Raw genomic sequence first — 25,139 nt, 5'->3', positions numbered from 1 at the left:
GACTACAGTTAAGTTGCTATTTGCTGAAATGTACTATAGTTTGAGTTTTAATTGGGTTGTTCAAATAATAGTTTGACGACTTCTGTTGCAAATTCTGGATTTGGGGGGAAGGGGTGTTTTTGGAATTTAATTATGATTATCCGACACGCCCAGTGCCTCCATGCCATTGGTTAGCCGTACATCTCATGCCAATGACTTCATTTTTAATAGGTGTGGGTTTTAAAATTTCATTTGGATGGGTCTGGAGTAGGCAGTGGCGTTTCTACATGTAAAAAACAGGTGGGGCTAGGCTAACATTTTTTAATCTTTTAAATGACGAATCAGTGTTCGTGACGACACCCGTTTATTTTCACAGTCGTGGCGATCTTTGTAGACGTTGACTCCGCCTGCTGCCGGCTATCCTGCACAACACAGGACTGTATGTAAAAAATCTAGTACAACATCTGAGCTGTGAAGGGTATTCATACTCTAGTGTCAAAACTGCCGAAATCATTCAACAAAAATGGTAGACCCCTTCACTTTTGTTAGTGTTTCTACTGGCTTTTCAGGCATACAGACATCCATCCAAACAATTTATGGGGCTTTTTAATTTTGTTTGAAATTCATTTTTGGAAAAGTTACAGCCCTAATATATTACAAATAAAAATGGTAATTTTCCTAAAAAAGCTATAGTATTTCAAAATAGAGATTGAGCTTCCTTTTTTTGTCTTACTTAGTCAAGTGTCCCACCATGCTGTTTGTAAACACCATGCTGGCTTGGTGTTTCCCATTCTCCATTCAGCCCTCCACCCACAAGGACCTGCCAGTACAGCAGGCAGGTACTGGGGCCATCACAACCATTACAAATAAAAATATACTTTAACACTATTCAGTATGCTGGGCTTTTTGTTTTTTAACTAAGTGACTGTTCTCCATGTATCAGATATATATATCAAATTAATAAAGTAAATTAGTGCAGCTTTTAATCTTTTATTGCTGACATCAAAACATTGCAAGAATGAAAGTATAGTTTTTAAAAGTTTTTTAAACTTTAAACTAAGCTTCCCGTAAACCTCAGAATAAAATGATACTACTGCAAACAGCTGTAAGAGCTACTATAAAACCCAATATAATTTTACCATGGAGTACACCTCCCATAGGCCTAAGCAGTGTCCTGGAGGACTAATCAAAGAAAATAGCTGTGAAAGAAAAGATTCAGAATGGCCTGTCTTGGTTTAAAGCCCACTCGCCACCACTACAAGGCGCAGGCCAGCAGTGGGAACATAAAGACTGAGGAAACATAAATAGACTGAAGAGCACAAGACATAAGGCGTTTTACCTTTAATTTTTCCTCCAGACTAAGTGTCTCAAAGCTGTGCTCCAATAGATGATCTACCACATTCATGTTGTCGATTCGTTTTCGTTTGTGTGCCTCCGGCATGTTTGTTAGCAAAGTTATCCTTCTCCTTCGCGCGGCCGGCACGTGAGGTGAGGTGGGAGGTCACTCGAGTCATGACTCATCACCTGCCTCACCCGACAGCCAATGAACTGTGAAAAACGAAATGACGCTGTAGTGGAACGAACCATATATGTCCATGGTGGTCCCGGTGGGGCTAGCCCCACCGGGAAGTAAAATAATCTCCGTCCACTTCAACAGAGAAACACTCTGAGCATGCGCATTTCAATGTTTCAAGTCATTGCATTGGGCTGTCAGAGCATGGGCTAGAGCACCTTGCCCCTCCAGACGAACTCAGCCTGAAGAAGCAAGGGGGAGATAATTTTATATATATATATATAAATATATATATTTATAAATTATATATATATATATATATATATATATATATATATATATATATATATATATATATATATATATATATATATATATATATATATATGTATATGTATATATATATATGTATATATATAATATATGTATATATATATATGTATATATATGTATATATATATATATATATATATATTTTTTTTTTCCCTAATATATATATATATATATATGTATATATATATATATATATATATATATATATATATATATATACATATATATGTATACATATATATACATATATATATATATATATATACGTATATATATACATATATATACATATATATATATATATATATATACATATATATACATATACGTATATATATACATATATATGTGCTTTGAGCGGCTGGTCAGAACCCACATCTGCTCTACCCTTCCCAACACCCTGGACCCCTTTCAGTTTGCATACCGTCCAAACCGATCAACAGACGATGCCATTGCCCTAGCTACACACGCCACCCTCTCCCACCTGGAAAAGAGCAACACATATGTGAGGATGCTGTTTGTGGACTACAGCTCAGCATTCAACATTATTGTGCCTGCCAAGCTCGTCCCGAAGCTCAGGGGCCTGGGTCTTAAAACACCCCTGTGCAACTGGATCCTGGACTTCCTGACGAGCAGACCCCAGGTGGTGAGAATGGGCAACCACACCTCCTCCTCACTGACCCTGAGTACCGGGGCCCCCCAGGGCTGCGTACTCAGTCCCCTCCTGTACTCCCTGTACACGCATGACTGTGTGGCAACACACAGTTCCAACATCATCCTGAAGTTTGCAGACGACACTACCATCCTGGGTCTCATCTCTAACAACGATGAGACCGCCTATAGAGATGAGGTAAGGGTCTTGGCAGAATGGTGCCAAGACAACAACCTGTCTCTCAACGTCTGCAAAACCAAGGAAATGATCGTGGATTTCAGGAAGCTGCAGAGGGGGGGTCAGGACCCCATACACATCGAGGGAGCTGAAGTGGAGAGAGTCTCCAACTTCAAATTCCTCGGTGTGTACATCAAGGATGACCTAACCTGGTCCATGCAGGCAGGCTCAGCAGTCAAAACTGCACAGAAGCGGCTATACTTCTTGAGGAGACTCAAGAAGTTTGGCATGTCTTCAAAAACTTTAACAAACTTTTACAGATGCACCATTGAGAGCATCCTCTCAGGCTGCATCACTGCCTGGTATGGTAGCTGCTCCGCTGCCGACCGCAAGGCCCTGCAGAGGGTGGTGAAGACAGCGGAGCGTATCACCGGCAGCCATCTCCCCACCGTGCAAGGCATCTACAACAGTAGATGCCTGAGGAAAGCAAAAAAGATTCTAAAGGACAACAGCCACCCAGGCTATGGACTGTTCTCATTGCTGCCGTCTGGTAGACGCTACCGGAGCATCCGAACACGGACTACCAGACTCACAAATAGCTTTCTCCCCCTGGCTGTAAGGCTTCTGAATCAGAAACACTGAACCTCTGAACAGTTGCCACCTCCACCTACTCCCTGCTCCCCCACTCATACAATTCACTTCATAGATATATTTGCACAATTTTTAAAAAACTTTTAACTTATGCTTAGCATTTCTTTTTTAACTTATTCTCTATTCACACTTAAACTGCTGCTAGCCCTTCTACTGTACTCTGCTACAGAGATATATGTTGTTTTTTAAATTGTTGTATGTTAAATGTTACATTTTATTGTCATATTGTTTTAGAGTTTTATGTTATTTTTGTTATATGTATGACGTCTACTGCGTAGATGAATGATGCTTGCCAAGTCGTAAGAATTTTGCTGTGCTGAAGCAATTTGGTACATGAAAAAAAAATGTACCAAAAAAAACAATTCTTTTTTTTTTTTCCTTTGGCTCAAAACAAAGAAGCAGTAGCCTGACTGCTATGTTCAAATGACATTTGTTCAAAGCAGTTGTTTAATTGCACTATAGGCTCTTTTTTTGTATCGTCCTGTTTTGATCAGTGTATATGCCAACGTTGTTATCAATAAAAAATCATTTGCACAAGGCAAGCCGATGCACTTCACCATGTTGATAAGAGAATTAAAATGAGAAGAATTATGGGACAAAAAAATCAAGGGATATTTAGCATAGAAAAAGAATTTGCGATTAATCGCGATTAATTAGAGTTAACTATGACATTAATGCGATTAATCACGATTAAATATTTTAATCGCTTGACAGCTCTAATATATATATATATATATATATATATATATATATAACAAAAATATATATTACATTTTTTATAAATTTATTTATTTTCTTTTTCTTTTCTTTTTTTCTTTTGAGAGTAGCCCCACTTTTCCCTAATGACCAGTCGCCGCACTGGCTCTTGGACAGAGAGCAAGGACACGGGACACGCATTGCCAGCCATGGACCTATAGAGATGCAGCATACTCTTTGCAGAGGTGGGTATGTACCACTAGCCTATCTATCTGGTGATCGCGTGATATCTGGTGATTATCATTTTACCGGTTCAAACCGGCGCTTAAAACATATTTTCGAATCATTTGGGCGATGGGGGGGATTCAAACTATTTTTTTTATCTATGTTTTTTTGGGCAACTTCTGCAGTAACAGGTGCTAAAGACTTTTGCTACAATAATACCTTCATACCTTTCTCCCTCAGTCCATGCATGACTTTCTGTCCTCAAGCTCAGAAGCGTTTTTTGTACGTCTCCATGTGGATGCCACCCCCTTTCCCATTCAGAAGTCATTTTTGAGACTATTTTCTTTCATTGTTTAGAAGGGTGACCCTTGCCCTTGCCATTGCCCTGGTTATCTTTTCACTTTTGTGAAAAGATCTGTTCGAGGCATTGTAAGATTTCATTCAAATATCAGTGAAACTGTGACATACTGGCTTGGCTACCAACGTTTTTAAACATTCGTTAGGCTGCCTTTATAACCTGCATTATGAATGCAAGCATATATTAACCAGCAAAGTAAAAGTTTTTACAATACATTGTTATTTGGCGCCTAATTGTGTCTAATTTATCTATTGTGTCTAATTTATCTATTATAATTTATCTATTGTGTGTCTAAGTATCTAATTTATCTATTGTCTAATTTATCTATTGTCTTTAGATGTTTCATGTTTAGAGGTCAACGGCAACAAGCATACTGTACATGTATTGACTTACACAGGTAGGCCTACTTGGGGAGAGCCAGAGAGTGACAGCTGTAACTGGAGTGCGGTTTGAATACAGCATTCATTCATTCACTGCATGTAGACCACCCACCCCTTCCTCAAGTTCATTAATTTACTCTGTTGCTGTTAAGTGCTTTTGGATATGTACTTCTGGTCTTCGTGTACGATAGCAAACCCCCCGATGTGTCATGTCTCCTCCCTGATCCAGGCCCCGCCAGAGGCCCTGGCCCGGAGTGTGTTGGCTGAAGTCCCCACGCAGGTGTTGGGCTTTTTCACATCGGCCTGAACCCACCCACCAACAACAACAGCACCAACCCTACTCCGTCTCCCGTGGGGACGGTCTAATTTTGCATGATGAGGGAGGCAGTGGCGTAAATATCGGCGGTGCAACAGGTGCAGCTGCCCGGGGCCCAGACGGCGTCAGGGGTCCATGGAGTAAGAAAAATATATATATCGCCCAGGGCGGCAAATGTGTCGGGGGCGCCCCCTGGTGGCGCCCTTAATTAATTAACAATTATACGAAACCCTCACCGCAGCAAGCAGGACAACGCGACACTACCCCCCCCCACTGGAGGGAGGGTTGAAGGGGGAACTCGCCACTAGTCAATGACCAGCACCTAAAGAAGTGTACCGCAAGGTCCCTGAGCCAGACCTTCCCCTGACCCCAAGAGGGTGGCTCTTCAAGGGCATCCGTCCTCACATAACGTTGTTATCCCCTGTGTATATATAGCATTATGTATTCAACATTTATCTTTGTCACACAGCACAATTATCTATTTTTTTTTTTGCGTCACAACTGTGCACGTATTAAACACCTGGTTAATTGTCTTATAGAATAAAAAAAAATGTTACATTGGTTCATATTCTATGGGGAGCTTTGCACAACACATCTCATTTTATTATTAACAAAGTATTGTTCAGGCCAATGACGTAAAAAATGTTTTGTTATATTCTGAGGCTTTTGTTGTTACAGTGCCGTTACTTTGCGTTCTTTGTCATGATTTGTGTCTCAGGAATGTTATATTAATCACAATCCAGGAGACTCATGACATGGTATAATTTCCAAAGAAGGGAGTATCATTTCCAGAGAAGAGTAGCCCCAAAGCATCATCAAGTCCATTGTTGTCCAAAATTCACTATCCACTCCTTAACCCAAATTCAACATCACGTGTATTTCATTGTTGATCATGCATATACAATTTTAACTAATGTGTATCTCTTGCATTATCTTTCATCGTTGACTGGATTATCATGTTATGAATTGATCCACCAGTTTATATTTAGGGTACATTGTAATCATTGATGTTGAAATAAATGTAAGTATCACCCCAACACTGTTTTTTTTTCAGTTCAAGTTTAACTAAACTGGTCACAGTTTAGTGTGTGTGTGTGTGTGTGTGTGTGTGTGTGTGTGTGTGTGTGTGTGTGTGTGTGTGTGTGTGTGTGTGTGTGTGTGTGTGTGTGTGTGTGTGTGTGTGTGTGTGTTTGTGTGTGTGTGTGTGTGTGAGATATAGATGACAGTATTTGTTCCTCTCTCCTTTCCAAACAGATGCTGACGATTGTGCTGTCGCTCTCTCTGCTCAGCCGGAGTTCGATGATCTCTGTTTTATAAATAAAGGTCTACTCAGAAACCAAATTTGTTGTCTAGTTGTATTAGTGGTTTTCTGAGTTTTCAACTCCTTGTTATTTGCTGCTAGCTGCAAATGACTCACTACATGTTAAAAGGTAAGCGATGCACAGCTGCCTATTGTATTTGGATATAATAAAAGAAGGCAGTTGGCACACATAGAATAGTCCTAGTATAAAGCATTGTGTAGTATCCTTTCAAACAAATGCTATTTAAACCCGCGTAGGTAATAACGATTTAATTTTTTTCCAATCGGCTTGCCGTAGAACTCGAAACCCAATGACAATTCAGGAAGCACTCCTGACAGGTTCGTTGGCGTTGGCCAACGATTGCTTAGGCTTGAGTAAAAGGTTATGGGCGTTTCCGAATACCATCGACATTATCGACATTAGACTCTTCTCTTACCTATACCTATTGCTTGTCAAGGACAGGAACACACTGCGTAAGTTTATATGACTAACTCTCTCATGGCTTAAACTCTTTTTAAGTTAGTGTTATATATTTATAGGTATATATAGGTCGGTTTATTATGTCTTATTAGGATTGTGTAAAGTAAGTGTGTAAGTGTCGGAGTTTGGATACATGATCAATAGCAACGTTAGATTAGAATAGGTAGCACTTCCTGACATGTGAAATGCTAAAGTAATAGGAGTTCTAAACATTTACTTTACAATGTCGCAAATTGAAATGACAGCTGTACTTTTGTTACAAGGGCTATGTAAATGGTGGTATTAAGGAAAACTTCGCTCTGTTCAATTGTATGTGTTTCCTCTTGTGTTCCTCTTCCTCTTTCATGTTTAACCGACAGGGCATTTTGTGAATTCCGGACATAGTGGATACAACATAGTTACTGTTTCATTATTCTCTCACGTTTCTTTCTTTGTATCAGACACAATGGCATCCTCAACCCCTTTGACCGAGGCCAACACCACCTTTACCCTGGCGTTGTTCAAAAAGATCACGGAGGAAAACAAGACTGGCAATGTCTTCTACTCTCCTCTCAGCATCTCTTCGGCCCTGGCCATGGTGCTGCTGGGTGCACGGGGGAACACCTCCACACAGATGTCAGAGGTATACACGCACGCACACGAGCAAGCACACGCGCACGCACACCTAATATGTGAAAGTATGTAGCATAATTATTTTGGATGCACCATTTGAAGTGGATGTATTTGGGAAAATGATTTTGAGTTCACATCTAACCAATTACACAGTGAATGTATGGGTTTATTCCATAGGTTAAGTGTAATTAATTTGGTAAAGGCATATCGCAACATTCTTGTTGAGTAATAGTATACAGAAATATAAAAGTAAAGAAAAATAAATGAAATGATATGCATAATATTTCCCTTTTTAGGTTAGGACCATTCTTTTAGAAATCATTGTTTTAGAATACTATCAATGTGTTATCAAAGTGAACCAAAGTGTAACCTTCAGTGTTACCACTGAAGGTTATGTATCCTGCTCATGATCTCACCTGTCTCATGATCTCATGACCTGCCCTTTTTAAAAATCAACATGCATGAGGGTTGCAATCCTATTCAGCCTTTTTCAGTATGAATCATTGTAGGTTTATCTCACAGTCAGCACAATGCTGACTGTTCTGTGATCCCCCACTCCCTTTTCATATGTTATGTTACTATAGCAACAACACACACACACACACACACACACACACACACACACACACACACACACACACACACACACACACACACACACACACACACACACACACACACACACACCAGATGTGTAATGCCAATAAACCAATAAACCTATTACAAACAGTAGTAGGCCCATCCCTCTTTTCGGCTCTTTCACAATATGTATGACTGTGTATGTTACGGTTTTCCGTAGGATTTAAGTTTTACTGTTTATAGGGGATGCAAGCTCTTGGTGGTTAGTGAGGTCCCCCCCTTCACTGTAAGCAGCATGTTTAACAGCACATTAGAGTAGTATTCATGCAGTTAATTCTACTTGTTAACTAAGCTCAGGTGTCTTGCACAACCATGGGGTTAGACCTTGTTGTATGGATAAGTGTTCTCTTTCTAGTTGGTTGTTATCAAGAGCTTGCCTCTCCTTATCTTCCGTTGACGCTAGTAAAAGAAGCCATGTGTGCCTTAATGTAAATGTGTAAAAAAAGAGAAGATCGACTGACAGAGAAAGGTATGCAATGAGTGATGAATGCAAGGAGGGGCTTTGAGTCACCGGAGTCCTCCCGAGGAGTTGAATGCCGTAAAACCCAGTGACCTATAAACCTAGGACCTTTGGTCCTTAACCTGTCCACCAACATTGAGGGTTAAGCATACCACGGCCTATTGACAGAGTTGTTTCTTTTTTTTCACATTCATGTGTAATTTTGAATATTTGCAAAATAGTGAGTATTTGCAAAATTTTGCTTGCAAATACTCACTAGCAACCACACGCACACACACACGCACGCACACACACACAAAAGCGGGCACACTGTTGAACTGCACAGCCATCCTCTTGACTTCAACTGTTTAATTGTATTTTGTCCATTTTTGCATGTTAATGCATGCTTATGAACACGCGCACACACACACACACACACACACACACACACACACACACACACACACACACACACACACACACACACACACACACACACACACACACACACACACACACACACACACACACACACAAACACACAGCTGACCTCCCCAGTCCTCGTGACCACAAGTCCCTGCCGAACCCCCCCAGGTGCTCTGCTTCTCCGAGGCAGAGGGACCCCAGCAGCAGGCTCTTCCAGCACTGGCACAGATGCAGATGCAGCAGAGGGCGCCCACCACCTTTCTGCCACCGTTTCTGCTCAAGAGGATGGTACCAGGAGCCAAAGCTTCAAACGGGGCCATTTTGGATTTTGTCGCTAGCTTAAGTTACACTAACAGGTGGCTGATCAGGGTCTTTTGGAGTCAACCAAAGCGTTATTATCCCCAGGGAAATAACATGGCTCCTTCTTCTCTTCCGTTGCACTGCTATGACGTTGTGCGCATGTCTTTTGAACGGGATGCAGGTCAAGAGGCCAGAGAGCCAGTGGAGATTTTCTGGGATGTTATGAGATGCGATGGGATGCTGTGTAACATGAATGCTTCTTTACTAATGGGATGCCTTCATTCCCAATGGGGGACTTGTTGAGTGTGTATGCTGTGTTTGACTGTTTCTTTCTTGCTGTTTCTGTAAGAAAAATACTGGAAGCGCCAATCGTTGTTATTGCTAGACCGATTGAGCTGGTGAAAACTTCAGACTCACCTCAGCTCTTCTAAATAATGTAACTTTACATATTTCTACAATTTCCCTCTCTGTCATTTTCCTCAAGTCTAGCAAATGTTTGACTCTGCCTTGCCTATGTGGGCTCTATCAAAGTACATGGCAGTAGCATTACATTTCTTGCTGCTACTTACTACGTTCTAGCCTGTTTTGTGTGAGCATTCGGGTGGTGGAACGCGGCTGTGAATTATCTTGCTGGTGGACAGGGGAAGCAGCAATCTCTCACGCAACCTCTCCTCTCTCAGACAGTGGTCTTACGTTGTGTTTCTCCCCCTCCCCTCCCCTCCCCACACACATTCTCTGTACGATGTAGGCGCTGCAACATCAGAAGGGCGAAGAGGACATCAACGCCAGCTTCTGCAAACTGCTGAGCGAGCTGAACAAGCCAGACGCGCTGTACTCCCTCAGTCTGGCCAACAGGCTGTATGGAGAGAAGACCTACCAGTTTGTTCAGGTGAGGATTAAATATCAAACATGCCTTTCTATTCTTCTTTTCTGTACAGTAATTCAAGGTATGGTAGGTAGGTATTATAGGTAGGATAGGTTTTTATTTTTTCTACTCAATTCTACTCGTAATTAGTTAACACTGGGTACACAGAACACAACTCAAAGACGATAAATGATCATATTTAATTGTTGCCCAGCACTACTTGCATCATTGATGAATGATCGCATGAATACGTTAATACAAATAAAAGGTGTCTCATCATCTCATCATGTGACATTCCAAACATGACCTGGACATATTTTCCTCCTTCTATAGGTATTATGTAATTTATTGTGAAAAGCTACATGTGGGGGATTGGTTGAATGTTTCCAGGAGTTCCTGGATGAAACCAGGAAGTACTACCAGGCAGACCTTCAGTCTGTGGACTTCAAAGCCAAGGCAGAGGAGGCCAGGGTGGAGATAAACACCTGGGTGGAGACACAGACACAAGGTGGGACACTAACACACATATGCAAACAAACACACATACATTGTGTATGTGTGCGAGTAGTACGTGTGTCTCTTATTGTATTATCTTGAAGTCGCAATCTGTTATATTTCAACTAGTTGGTATCTTAAAGCTACCCTGACAATGTTATCGATAGTTGTTTCAATAATGGTATTATCTTATACATGATATAAAATAAATTATTTAAATTCTGGCCAGCCTATACCTCTCTCTTGGTTTACAAGGGTTAGGGTTAACCCTAACAATGAGTTTCCCATCCATTGAGTGGATAAAACCCTGTCATTGAGTTTTAGCATTCTGAACGTCCCCGTATACTCACTGAGAGGGGTTCATTCTTACACATTGCGACCTTACGCATTCAATTGGAAGTTTCCACCAAAATGCTGCATTTTCTTTCCTTCTTTTGATTATTTTTCTTTGTTCACCTAGATAAAATCAAGGACCTGTTGGTACCTGGTGTGGTTGACTCGCTGACAATGTTGGTGCTGGTCAACGCCATCTACTTCAAGGGAAAGTGGGACAAGCAGTTCAAGGAGGAAGCCACCAAGGAGACTGCCTTCAAACTGAACAAGGTAGCGCTGCAAGACCGGAGCCAAGGGTGGGCCAGTTCACCACTGCCATCTTGGCACTGACACCCACCACAACTCAACCTAATGGTTGCAGATTGCAGGCTATGACTTGCAACAGCCAGCCCTCCATGCCTGGGAAACGTTATAGTGTCCGGTTGGGATTTGAGTCAGAGATGTGGAACATTTGAGAGAAGTTTATATTTCCTTGCATAATAAGCTTCAGGTGTCCGTGAAAAGGGGGATAAATACGTTTGGTGAACAGAGAATTGATCTCCATACATCTAAGAAACATACAATTGCTGCTTTTTCTAGCACGTGCTTGACACATTTTTTGTTAAAATATCACTCTCTTTTAATTCAGAGCTGTTTTCAAAATGGTCATCGTCTGCGTAAGAACCAGTCTTGCCACATACAGTACATGTATATGCTGAAAGAGAACCATAATGAATGGGAAGGACACACCCTCACTTCCACACAAAGAGGAGCTGCAGCGTGACAGACGGGTGTGACCTCAACAGGGCTTGGCCCTGTTGAGGTGTTGCAACACAGAGCACACCCCCAAAATAATGTCTTGAGTCTGCTGAGGCATCACATTCTTGAATGTATATGCTGAAAGAGAACCATAATGAATGGGAAGGACACACCCTCACTTCCACACAAAGAGGAGCTGCAGCGTGACAGACGGGTGTTGCAACACAGAGCACACCCCCAAAATAATGTCTTGAGTCTGCTGATGCATCACATTCTTGAATTATCAAATTCAAATCAGGCCAACAAACGTTCATCATCCTTGTGATTAGAAAGAGAAATACGGCAAGCCACACCTTAGATTCGATTTTATGGACTATAACCTTATCAATCAAAAGAGGAGCAGAAACTCCCTTGAATGGCAATGCAGGATGCAGGCTACCTTGATCGCATACTATGGATCAAATTAGCAGAGGACAGTACACACATTTTGCTACTGTACAGATTTTCTTTGGTCCAACAACCCGACCATTTGCAATTTCTATATCAACATTTCCATTTCTTTCCACTTGTTTGTAGTTCATTCTATTTTTGTATTCCCATATGGGGGATGCAAGGCTTTCAAATAGCAGCTAAAATCCATTGAGGAAACATCCATGAGCATGGCAATATGTGGTTTCTCTTAATACATGTGCTGAATGCACATAATAAAAATGTATCCCAATTAGCATCAGTATTAATATTATAAATAATAAATATATATTATGAATGCATAACCCTGCTTGTCTTTTGTTTTACCCTCAGAATGACACTAAGAAGGTGAAGATGATGCACCACAAAGCAACTTTCCCACTTGCCTTCATCCCTGAGGCCAATTGCCAGGTAAGGTAAACGCATTGTACTATTCAAACCATCAGTGGTTATCAGCCGAATATTCAGTAAGTGTTTAACTAAATTAGTGGTGCACCAAGCTCATTCTTTATTATCTGTAACTAATGCAATCCTCTTTGTTTCAGAATAATTACAATGTCATACTTGGCACTGATTCCATACATTTTATTTAAATAAATAAATATATGTAAATGTATGATATCCAAGCATTTTTATAACTTACTAGTTTTCTATCTTGAGAAATTGCTATAAACAGTTTCCTTTGGGATTAATACAATACTCTGAATGTGTTGGTAAAGATCCTGGAGCTGCCCTATGAAGGCAAAGAACTCAGCATGCTGATCTGCCTGCCTATGGAAATTGAGGACGGCACCACTGGCCTGGAGAAGGTAGGAACAGTGCAGAGAGGTACACACAGTAAAAAGAACGACCAGGGTTAAAGTGGCAGTGAACTGTAATGTCATCGTTACCCGGAGAAACACATCTCCCTCCCCCTTCCCCTTCCTCGTCGAACTGAGAGCCAATCATCTTTTTGTAGTTCATAGTGAATTCGAGCTAAAGCAGGTGGCTCACTTGCAATGGAATCAGACCCCACACGCTAACAGTCAAATCAACCACCGATTGTCTTCCTTCAGCTGGAAGCGATGCTGACCTACGAGACCTTCATGGAATGGACCCGGCCCGACATGATGGACCAGAGTGAAGTCAATGTGGGCCTGCCGCGATTCAAGATGACGCAGACCTACGACATGAAAGACCTGCTGGTCAGCATGGGCATGGTGGACGCCTTCGACCAGGGCCTCAGTGACTTCTCTGGTAGGGACCTCACAGCCGGATCGCGTGATCCAATTGTATTATATATCTTAAAAATACACTATTGGAAGGGACCATATTGCGTTCTATAAAAAAAAAGAAGGGAATAACCAATTTGCTTGATACTATAAGCACTGTATGTATGTATATATATGTAAATAAATAACTTGTAACTAAATCCGTCAATAGACACATTTAACTATATTAAAGTTGTGTAAAAAAACTAACAATTGAATAAACGGCTGCCACTGCCCGGGCTGCTGAGCACACAGTCGTGAATGATAAACTCGTTCAGCGCCAGCGGTAGGGAAACACTCCCACAGCCCCCGTATCAAGTGTGCTAGAGAGCTCCACACCCCCTCAACACCTCCTCCTCTCCGATAGGCATGTCCTCGGCCAACGACCTGGTGCTGTCCAAGGTGGTCCACAAGGCCTTCGTGGAGGTCAACGAGGAGGGCACCGAGGCCGCCGCCGCCACCGCTGCCATCATGATGCTGCGATGCATCAGGATTATCCCCCAATTCGTCGCCGACCACCCCTTCCTCTTCTTCATCCGCCACAACCCCAGCAAGAGCATCCTGTTCGCCGGCCGCTACAGCTCACCTGAGTGATGGCTGAGGGTGGGGGGCGGGGGGGGTGGACACGTGTCTGTGAAAGCCTCCGGTGTGAGGTGCATAGCGCTTGCCTACATTCATTAAGTGTTCACTTGTCTTTTAAACTGGAGGAGACCTGCCTTGATCAAACCGGGGTGGTGCTTCGAAACTTTTTTCGATGCACGTATATAATTTCCGTACATAATACATTTTTAGCATTATATAATAATTCCGTATATAATATTTTTTTTGCATTGAGGTCACTCACGTTGGTGGTATGCATTCACATACAGTCTACTGTTGGGTCAACACTGAGTGGAACAATGGATTTACTGGTATGACACACTAGCCTTGCGCTGTATACCCCCGGTTTGTCACTCTCCAGCCTTAGGTCCCCCATATGTAGGCCCATTCTAAGCCGCTTTAAGTCCTCCACATAAACTCCTTTACTGCAGTAGTAGTAGCTGGGTTGTATTTTTCTAATGACATAGTATGCCAGATATACACTTAATGATGAATTTTATTCAACCAAAGATGTCATTAACCGTGGAAAACATTTATTTTAAGTGTGTGTAAATTTGTGTCTGGCTTATAGAGACTTTATAAAGACTAAGCATGCTCAATTTTGGTGGTTGTAAATTGTTTCTTTGACCTTATCCCCTTACCATAATTAATGGTTAATAATTATTCTTTTAGGAGCCTTATGCCCTCAGAAATAAATAACAATATAAAAAACAGCAATTCTTTCATACACTCGAATATGATTTTTTTTTTTTACTAATAAGAACAACTGCTGTAACATTTTGTATTGACTAGTAAGTAAGTATGTATAATCATATATGATCAGATTACGAAAAATAAATCAATATCTTATACTTGGAGAGAGCTACGAGAGCATGCCTGTATGATAATTGCGGATTTAGGACCAACCTGGCAAACTTTGACGTCACATAAAAACCCTACCTCATTTCCGTGTTCCAGTTTCAACCATCATGCGCTCGGAAGTCTGGCGTTCGAGGATTCAGGAACACCGAAACTAGAAGACACTCAGAACTTTATGAAAGTGTCTCTCCGTAATTGTAATGCTAATCATATCTTACAGTTTTTCGTCACAGGCACTACCCCTTATACAGCACTGACAGGGATCTAGCCAAGATGCACAAGTTTGGGTCAGGATGCTACGCCTACCAACAGGACAGAGGTAAACTAGATCCTAGGTGTGAGAGAGGACTCTTTGTAGGGCATGACAAGGGCAGTCCCGCCTTTCTAGATTACTACCCCAATAAAGGGAAAGTGCAAAAGCCCAGGCTGGTAAAGTTAGATACAAAGACAACCTGCGAGAACGGGACTCAGACTCAGGAGTTGGGGCTGGACCCCAAAATAGATGGTGAGGAGAGAGAGACACCACAACCCAGTGTCCTCAGCACAGACATACAGACTGGCGGTCCACAGTCACCAGAGGATGATGGCGAGAAGCACCCTAGGGTGACGCCACAGGCCTCAAGCAGTGGGAAATATCCCACCAGAGACCCCCAGGGTATCTGGGAGATTATACTCAGGGAGATAGTGACGAGGAGGAAAGTACACTCACTAGTATAGACTATTGCTACTGAGCAGTTTGTGGTGTGCCGCTGACCTTGAAAGAGGCCATGACATCAACTGAATCAGGAAAGTGGAAAAGAGCAATGGACGAGGAGATTGAGTCCTTAGAGGTGAAGGGAAAAACGGTCTGTCTAGTTACTGGACCAGATGAAATGAGACGGAGAGGTAATAAAGTCTGTCGGCACGAGGACCTTGGATTTATTAAGTAAAGTGGCAACGGTTATACAGAGTCATAAGCGTGAGAAATCGAATATGTCTAAGTCCCTAATCAGCGCTGATGGTTCGTCCGGAGCTTCGCCTCCGTGGAAGGTCTGCTTCAGAAGAAGGTGAAGAGTCCCTGTGTGATACAGTTTTATGCTGTATCCTCCTCTCGATGAGGTGTGTGCGTTTGAGGTGTGTGTGGTTCTGTGTGTTTTTGCTTGGCCTTGGCTCCCAGGCCCTGCTGTGTATGCCTCCTAACGGGGAGAGCTCCTCGTGTCTCCGGTGTGATAAATTAAACCGGGGAGTGCCCCCCCGAAATGTGGCTTCTCAGGCCCTGGTGTGGGCAGGGGTATCTCTTGGTTCCTCCTAACGGGGAAGAGCTCTCAAAATGTCTCCTGTGTGGTAAATTAAACCGGGGAGTGCCCCCCGAACTGTCTCGTGTGTGATAATTTAATGTGGCTCTCAGGCCCTTGGTATGGGCAGGTAACGGGGGAGAGCTTCAAAGTGTCTCCTGTGTGATAAATTAATGTGGCTCTCCCGTTCTTGAGGATGACTGGTGCATTGTCTGAGTGTCCACCATCTGCCAGCCTGGGAAATGGGGCCTTCGGCTCCGGCCTTGACCTGACTATATTCTCATGTATGTGTTATGTGTTAAAAGTTGACTATATTGTAAGGTGACTGCCATGTAATGTGCTCATTAAGCTAGGGTAGGAGTTAGCTATATTTATAATGTACATGTGATGTACTCAGCAGGTTATTTTGCCCAACAGAGGACAACCAGACCTTTACCCTGACTACATTGCCAGAGGGCAGAAAGACAGTGGGAGGTAGATGGGTATACTCGATTAAGGAGGAAAGTGATGGACATGACCGATACAAGGCCAGGTTTGTGAAGGATATAGTCCGAGGGCAGGGATGGATTATGGCGAGACGTCTGATGGCTGTGTGAAGATGTCACAAGGGAAGTATGTTGGAAAGATCCTAAATCGTTTTGACATGCAGGAGTGTAGAACTAGGGAGACACCATGTGACCAAAAGATAAGACTATTCTGAGGATGCCCCTGAAATGGCTGATGTAAAAAAGTACAGAGAAGTTGTCGGCAGTCTCATCTACTTAGCTACCTGTAAAAGACCTGACCTATGCTTTGTGGTAAGCAGACTATCACAGCATTTCGCTAACCCCACAGATGAGCACTTGTTACAGTGAAACCTGTTTTGCGCTATCTCAGGGGTACTGTAGACAAACAGCTCTGTTTTACAAAGAGCAGTGAGGGTCTAGGCCTTCGCACATACAGTGACGCAGACTGGGGGTCAGACGCCAGCGACAGGCGTAGTAAAAGTGGTTATTGTGTGAGCATGAGTAAAGACAGCTCATTGGTCTCATGGAAAACCAAGAAGCAGCCCACAGTAGCACTATCCACGTGCGAAGCAGAGTACATGGCTCTAGCTCTAACAATACAGGAGTGTATCTATTTGTAGCAACTGAAAGGTATAGATATTAGATACCTATGGGTACATGAAAACTGTTGTTTATGAGGACAACCAGGGTGCTATTGCACTTGTTAAGAACCCTGTGTGCAGGCAGAGATGTAAGCATGTGGACATTAAGTATCACTTCATTAGGTCCACCATAAGAGAAGAGAAGATGACACTTGTGTACTGTCCCACAGATGACATGGTTGCAGATGCTATGAACAAGCCTCTATCCAAACTCAAGCTAATGAAATTTGCAGGGATCATGTTTGGTGTGTTAATGTTTGACATTTGATTGCCATGCTCCGTTTGATTATAAATGTTTGACATTTGACTGCCATGTTATTTTTGATTATAAATGTTGGACATTTGACTGCCATGTTATTTTTGATTGTTTATTTGAATATGTTAAAGTTGCACAGTATACATGTCATTCATAAGTGGGAGTGTTGATATACGTATGATATATGTATGATTGCATGTAACTGTAGTTACCTGTTCAGAACCAAAAGGAGGCGCTGTTTCGCCATGGCTGTGACCATACAAGGGAATGTCACAGACATTTTCCCTCTCTCTGCACTTGGCTCTAGGAGAGCGTGCGTCTGTTCGTGGTTCACAAATTAACTACGCTAGTACGGCTAAGAGAGAAATGTATTAGAATTATTATTCCGCCGTGAGAGTGTGACTCTGCTAACATAACAACATGGTTATAATCAGGGCTGTAGTGGAGGGTAAACGCACGTAAACGCCGTTTACGCACCTCTGGAATTTAGGAAATAGCGTTTACGCACCTCTAAATAGCGTTTACGCACCTCAAAGTTCCCTGTGCCTTGTATTCTGCCGTTGGAATAATCGGAAATAAATTCAGCATCATTTTAAAACACCTAAGACAACGTTTCATATTGTTGAACAAATAAACACTGTAATCTGAATCATTTTCATCTGCGCTGTTAAGGCCTATGCTATTATGGTCTGTGACCCTCCAATCAGTGCCTTGCGGCTGCGGCAGCAACACCAATCAGGATCCAGGAAAATATGTAAACAGGAAGTATGTAAACACATGGCCCTGCGCGTTGTGGATTATCATACCCGTCATTAATTAGCCATGGATATCAGGCGATTTTTGAAGAGACCTTCGAGTGCTCCCACTCCAACAGATGTCCGAAAAAGGCCTCAAGTACAAAGTAAGACTGAAGATGATCAATTCACATGAGTTGTTTTTGTGATTTATAAATCAATTTTACTTGACGAACTATTAAGTGACTACGAGCATTCAGATTGGCCAATGCGTAGTCATGCTATCCGTGTACTGCCCACGTCAAAATGAGTGAAAGTCAGTCAGAGTTTCACTATCCATATTAAACTCCGGTTTCGGCGTATCAACTTCGCTATAGCTTGGTCGCTATGTTAAAGCCTCAATTTGGAGATGCGAGGTTGGCGGTTGCAGCCGTGGACTCCGCGGCTGAACCGTGGATCGGGCGGATGACGCGACAAAAAAAAAAATTCAATTTCAAAAATATATTTCAATTAAATTCGGGCGGTTGGCGGTTAAACCAATAAAAATATAAATATTTGTATTTTATATAAATATTTGTATTTTATTATTTATTTTCTTTAGTTATTTTCCCAGCAAACTGCCCTGTTCCCTAGAGGAGCAGTATGGGGAATCCAAGTTGAAACAACTTGCCCAAAGGTTCAGACTTGATGACAGAAAAATTCTTGAAGGCTATAGGGATTTTAAGGATAACTCTAGCATCATTCCAGAAAACCTTGCACCACTCCTGAATATCGACCATCTCATTCCAGTTAGCGCTGCTGAGTGTGAGAGGGGGTTCAGCTTAATGAACATCATAGTGTGCCCCCTGAGATGCAGTCTGCACTTGGTCACAGTGTCGTCCTTGATGTTTATTCAACTGAATGGCCCACCACTCAGCCACCACAAAGCTCAATCCAACACGTATGTGAAGTCCTGGCTGGTGAAGCACAGGGGAGCCATGAACTCCAGAACACGCCCCTGCAAGGCAGAACCTGACGTGGAGGACATGGAGGCCCTCTGGGTACTACTGTGAAAAGCATGCATACTAATACACACACATACACACATGCCATAGATAGATAGTTCTTAATCTACACATACTTTTCTTTACTGTTGAAATTTGAATAACTTGAATAAACTACAAACACATTCATTGACTGTCATTGATTGATTTAATATGACTTTAATTGATAACATAATGGAATATAGCCAGGCTAGCCTTACAGAGTCGCAACACGTTGCGTTGTGTCGAGGTCGGTCTGATCAAAAAATTCATAGTTTACCCACCTCTTATTTGACCACTACAGCCCTGGTTATAATAATTTAAATATAATTAACTTATAAAGCATATAACGAGACAACGAGACGATCTAGTTGCGGGCCGGCAGAGGCTGCATTTTTACCGAATTCGGCCTAACCCTATACATATAATTGTCTAACTCCATCTGTCAAATGTATGATATGCTGTAGGCCTACGTATAGGCTAGTTTTATATATTATAAATATTTAAATATTGTCACACCTGAACCACATTCCCCATAGAAAAAGTACACTGTTTTACTTGGTGTTAAAACCCTCTTCGTTGATTGGATTGGTGTAAGTGGATTTTCATGGTCAGATACAGATCTTGTTATAACGATAATAGCTACATGGTCTACTACTAATTCATTCAATATTAAACCAATGCATTTCAATCGGGAGATTATTTTCAAAAGGGGGGGCGGGCTGCGCAGGATTCGTCAAAACAACAATATGGTGACCTCTTGGAAATAGATGGACACCTTGGAATATCTTCCCATTTTAAGCAGTTTAGACTAGTACGTTTAAACTGCGTAAAATAAGTTATTTTTGTATTGAACTTGACCTTTTATTTTTTATCGCTGTCTGGTGTCTAGTTACGTCACAGAGATGCGAATGGAAAGATTTTTTTTTAGTGACACAGCCTAGACCTATAGGGGCAATTGCTCTGTCGCTATTTTAGCCACTTTTGAGAGTTTAATACGGTTTTAAACTCAAGAACTCACGTGACGTCTTAAGCCCCATTGCTGTGTCATATATACTTGTGGTTTAACCTGCAGCTGCGTTTTACCTTGATCTCAATTGCTGTGTCTTCAGAGAAATTCACATTAGACACTAGAGGGCGTATTTTGTGCGTGTTAGTCTAATCTCGACAATGACGTGGTTTTAGAGGAGACTACACCAGTTTGCAAGATGAAACAAGGCTCCATCATAACCGACACGAAGACACAGAATTAGTATCATGAATTATTATTAATAGGTATGATACATTTACACTTATTACACCAGATAGGCCTTCAGTACAATACAGGCTACGATATAGGAGTTGCTTAAAGTGCCCAACTAAAACTCTACAAAGAACAGATTATTTGTCTGTAAACAAAAATAAATGAACGCACAGAGGATCGTACCATTCAACGAAACATTAAAAGGTCAATGCTTAACTAAAATGGTTAGCAATGACAAGTAATTGAGTAGATTGAGGTAGGTGAGGGCAGATTCCAGACTCAGGCTTCTGGGAAAAATACCCATACACTTAACATTATTTTGGATGATTACAAAGAAATTACATCATATATGTATGTTTGTTTTTTAATAATATTTGGATCCACCAATTTGCCTGGATGGACACATGGAATAAAATGATTATTGGCTATTGTAACACTCCAAGGTAGGTATAGTTTGCTAGATGAATATGCTTAACTCTTGGCTAGTATCAGATGGTTATACAAGTATAACTACAAAGCCTTAAGGAATGAATGTCAGCAGAGAAAGACCACACAATAAAGAAACTGTAATCAGAGGGTAGAATTAGTATGAACAATATATTAGAAATGAACAGAACAGAACATACGATGGGGTGTGAATATCAGTGGTATCAGTAGTGTTGCATGCTGGGTGTGTGATTGTTTGTGTGTGTAGGGGTGCTGAAGGTGCATAACAAAACAGTAAGTTACATAACGACGTTCCCGAAATTCAGCCGTGGTGCGGAGTTACAGCCACTCCGAGCCAGTCGCACATTGAGCTTCCCCCAAATGCGCTGCTTTGGTGTCTGTAGCTATAATGCAAATGAGGAGGAGCGAGGCGGGTCAAGGAGGAGGGTGGGGGTGTGGCCCCGAGCAGCTTGCAGCCACAGTACCATACGACCTGTGTGAAGTTGGCCCCCCGTCTCATTCAAAATATTAAAATGACACTGCTGTTCGTTTGTGCTAGGTTTGTGCTGGTTTGTGCCGTAAAAATTATCGTTTGTGCTGGTAAGGATTTTGAGTAATTCAAAATTGCATTTTCTGGCATGTGACGTCACCCAGCCCCCCGTTCACGCCCAAATCTCATCAAAACCAGACTGAAGTGAACCAAACTCAAATGTATTTGAAAATAACGCACAAAAAACAAGCAAACACCTCATATAAACAGGACATGCAAATGTGATGATTGGGGAACAATCAATTATTTTGACGGCACAAACGATAGAGCCTATTTTGAAATTTCAAAGTGGACTGTGGGCTGGTGAGGTCAAACGTGGGCATAATAAAGCTTTAACATTAACTTAAAAAACTATAGTTGTTAAGAATTGAAGGTGATGTGCAGAACTTAAATGCACGACTCAGAACTCAGTAGTTGAATAAAGAACAAACGTTTACTGGCAGGATACGGTACACAGGTAAGCAAACAAAATCCAAATAGGGCACACAGGTTCAGTCCGAGGTCAGAAACACTAGTAAACAATGAACATACGTAGCACGGAGAAATACAATGAACACAACCTGAAATTACGAGAACGCAACGAGTAACAAGAATACAAGACAGCACCATAGAGACCATTTTGCCGCGATTTGAAGGTTGACGGTGGGCTGTGTTGCATAACAAGAGGGCAAAATTAAGTTGTATTAATTACTTAAAAAGTAAAGTATCAAAAACATTTATTTTAACAGCACAAACCAGCACTAACGTAGCACTAAACATAGAGACCATTTTGACGCGATTTGAAGATGCACAGGGGGGCTGAGTTACATCACGTGAGAAAAATCAAACTGGAATATCTTTTAAACTGTAGTGGCACAAACATTTATTTTGACTGCACAAACCAGCACAAACGTAGCACTAACGATAGAGACCATTTTGACACGATTTGAGCGTTCTAGGGGTGATGGTTGCATAACAAGTGTACTGTTTACATAACAAGAAGGGAAAATAAAGTTGTATTAATTGCTTAAAAAGTAAAGTATCTAATTTTTTTATTTTAACAGCACAAACCAGCACTAACGTAGCACTAAACATAGAGACAATTTTGACGCGATTTGAAGATGGAGGGGGGGCTGAGTGACGTCACGTGAGAAAAATCAAACTGGAATACCTTTTAAACTATAGTTGCACAAATATTTCTTTTGACTGCACAAACCAGCACAAACGTAGCACTAACGATAGAGACCATTTTGACGCGATTTGAAGGAGGACGGGGGGCTGAGTGACGTCATGTGTGAAAAATCAAACGGGAAAAACTAAGAAACCATAATAGCAAAACAATTTCTTTTGACGGCACAAACCAGCACAAACGTAGCACTAACGATTGGGACTATTTTGATGAGATTTGGGCGTGAACGGGGGGCTGGGTGACGTCACGTGCCAGAAAATGCAATTTTGAATTACTCAAAATCCTTACCAGCACAAACGATAATTTTTACAGCACAAACCAGCACAAACCTAGCACAAACGAACAGCAGTGTTATTTTAATATTTTGAATGAGACGGGGGGCCAACTTCACAAAGGTTACCATACGCTCTGTTTACAGTGCATGTATCGCAATGGCGAGGCACACGCAGCCTTTAGCCGTGTACTGTAAATATTCTAGAACACACGGGAGTCCTGGAGCTCTATATCAAAATATTATCATATAGCCTACATAGATATCTATATCATATAATATATATTATAACGGCCAAAAGATGTGTGAGCCGATATTATGAATCTCAAACGACCGCGTTGGGTTCTCCGACGTTCCTGGTTCTTCAACGTCCTCATCAATGTGAAGTAGACTGAACCGCGACAAGGAGGAGAAAGGGATCGTTGCCGGGCAGCGCTTAGGCACCTCCGCCTCCGGCTTTCGAACAACCCACACTTATTTAGTCAACATCGCAAGAAATTAGCCTACTAAAGCTTCGTGAATGGGGATGTACCCAGAAAAAATAGTAAACATGTTAGGCTGGAGAGACACACAGCCACACGTTATAAAGTTTACCGTTGTTTACTAACAGTTGAGGAATAATGTCATGCACTCGCAGGTGCGTCATTGAGTCATTGTATTCTCAACACAACAAAATACACCAAGTCCTTGAAAATGGATCTCCGTCGCATCAAAAGATGAAAACAAATAGATAGGCTACCTCATAGATTATAGTAGGCCTAGTTAGAACAACAATCTGGCATGACAACTTGGCCACGTTAACAAATAGATACATATTATTAACCAGAACAATACCAGAATAGCACAAAAACCATAATAATAATAAAGTTAATTTTGGCCTTCTTGCCCCCCTCTTCTCCGCAGCCACTTTCGCTAACTCCTCGCAGATTTATCACACATCACTCAACCGACTCGCGTCACTCCAAGTCCAACCTCTCTTGCTGCACATCTGAACAAAACACACACATGCACACAGTATTAGCCCCACACACACACACACACACACACACACACACACACACACACACACACACACACACACACACACACACACACACACACACACACACACACACACACTCCAGATCGAGCTTCCGGAGCGCGCTCCCCCTTGCTCCCCCTCAAATTAAGCACTGGTTATGTTACTTATACAGTTGAAGTACGACTGATGATTTGAAACATCGACTTTCAGTTTCTTTTTCGTTTTTTTTTTTTCTCACGTCGCGCCCCCCCTGAAGAACTCTGGCGCCCCCCACAGTTTGAAAACCACTGGCCTAGACTATTTCATAATATATGTCAACATTATTAGCGTTTTTATTTATGATAGTTTTATTATATTAAAGTTCACCTTACATTCCCATTAAGTTTTTGTTGGTAATTATAGCACCAAATGCATCCACCATTAAGTTAAGACTGCATCTGCTGGGGTACACTAGAAATCAGAGTACTTCCGGTTTCCAAGCAGTTTAAACCGAGTCAGCTGGGAATCAGCTGATCCTGTACGAGTCGTTACACAGCAATCACGTTCAACCAGCTGCGTGTTAAACTCCAAAACCTCAGTTTTAAGGAGTACGGTTTTAAAGCGCAGCAATGCTAACTGACAGAGCAATTGGCCCATAACCTATTAGTAAAACCAAAACACTGCGGTACACAATCGCACACAACAATCCCTTTCTCCTCCACGTCATGGTTCAGTCTACTTCAGATTGATGTGGACGTGGAAGAACCAGAGACCTCAGTGAACCCGACACAGTCGTTTGAGATTCATGATATCATCTGGAGGCGCACACAGCTTTTGGCCGTGATAATATATATTATATGATATAGATATCTATGTATAATATGATATAATTTAGACATAGAACTCCAGGACTCCCACCGGAGCACCCGGAGTGTTCTAGAATATTTACAGAACACGGCCAAAG

At 41.7% G+C, this 25,139-nt stretch overlaps 1 protein-coding gene across 2 annotated transcripts; it reads left to right on the top strand.

Annotated features, from left to right (window-relative positions):
* Positions 1–6,858: 6,858 nt before the first annotated feature.
* Positions 6,859–14,827, top strand: LOC115536990 (leukocyte elastase inhibitor). 2 transcript variants are annotated; one of them, XM_030348530.1, is made up of 10 exons: positions 6,859–7,054; positions 7,502–7,683; positions 9,346–9,465; positions 10,226–10,366; positions 10,733–10,850; positions 11,298–11,440; positions 12,710–12,787; positions 13,096–13,185; positions 13,432–13,612; positions 13,994–14,827. In XM_030348530.1, exons 1-10 carry the CDS (start codon positions 6,892–6,894, stop codon positions 14,218–14,220), a joined length of 1,443 nt encoding a protein of 480 aa, XP_030204390.1. In that variant the 5' UTR covers positions 6,859–6,891; the 3' UTR covers positions 14,221–14,827. The 2 variants fall into 2 exon arrangements, with proteins under 2 accessions (XP_030204390.1, XP_030204391.1); XM_030348531.1 differs by lacking the exon at positions 9,346–9,465.
* The last annotated feature ends 10,312 nt before the right edge of the window (positions 14,828–25,139 follow it).

This window comes from Gadus morhua, chromosome 23 (genome assembly GCF_902167405.1).
Source record: "Gadus morhua chromosome 23, gadMor3.0, whole genome shotgun sequence".
Taxonomy (NCBI): domain Eukaryota; kingdom Metazoa; phylum Chordata; class Actinopteri; order Gadiformes; family Gadidae; genus Gadus; species Gadus morhua.
This window is presented reverse-complemented; position numbering and strand designations above follow the sequence as displayed.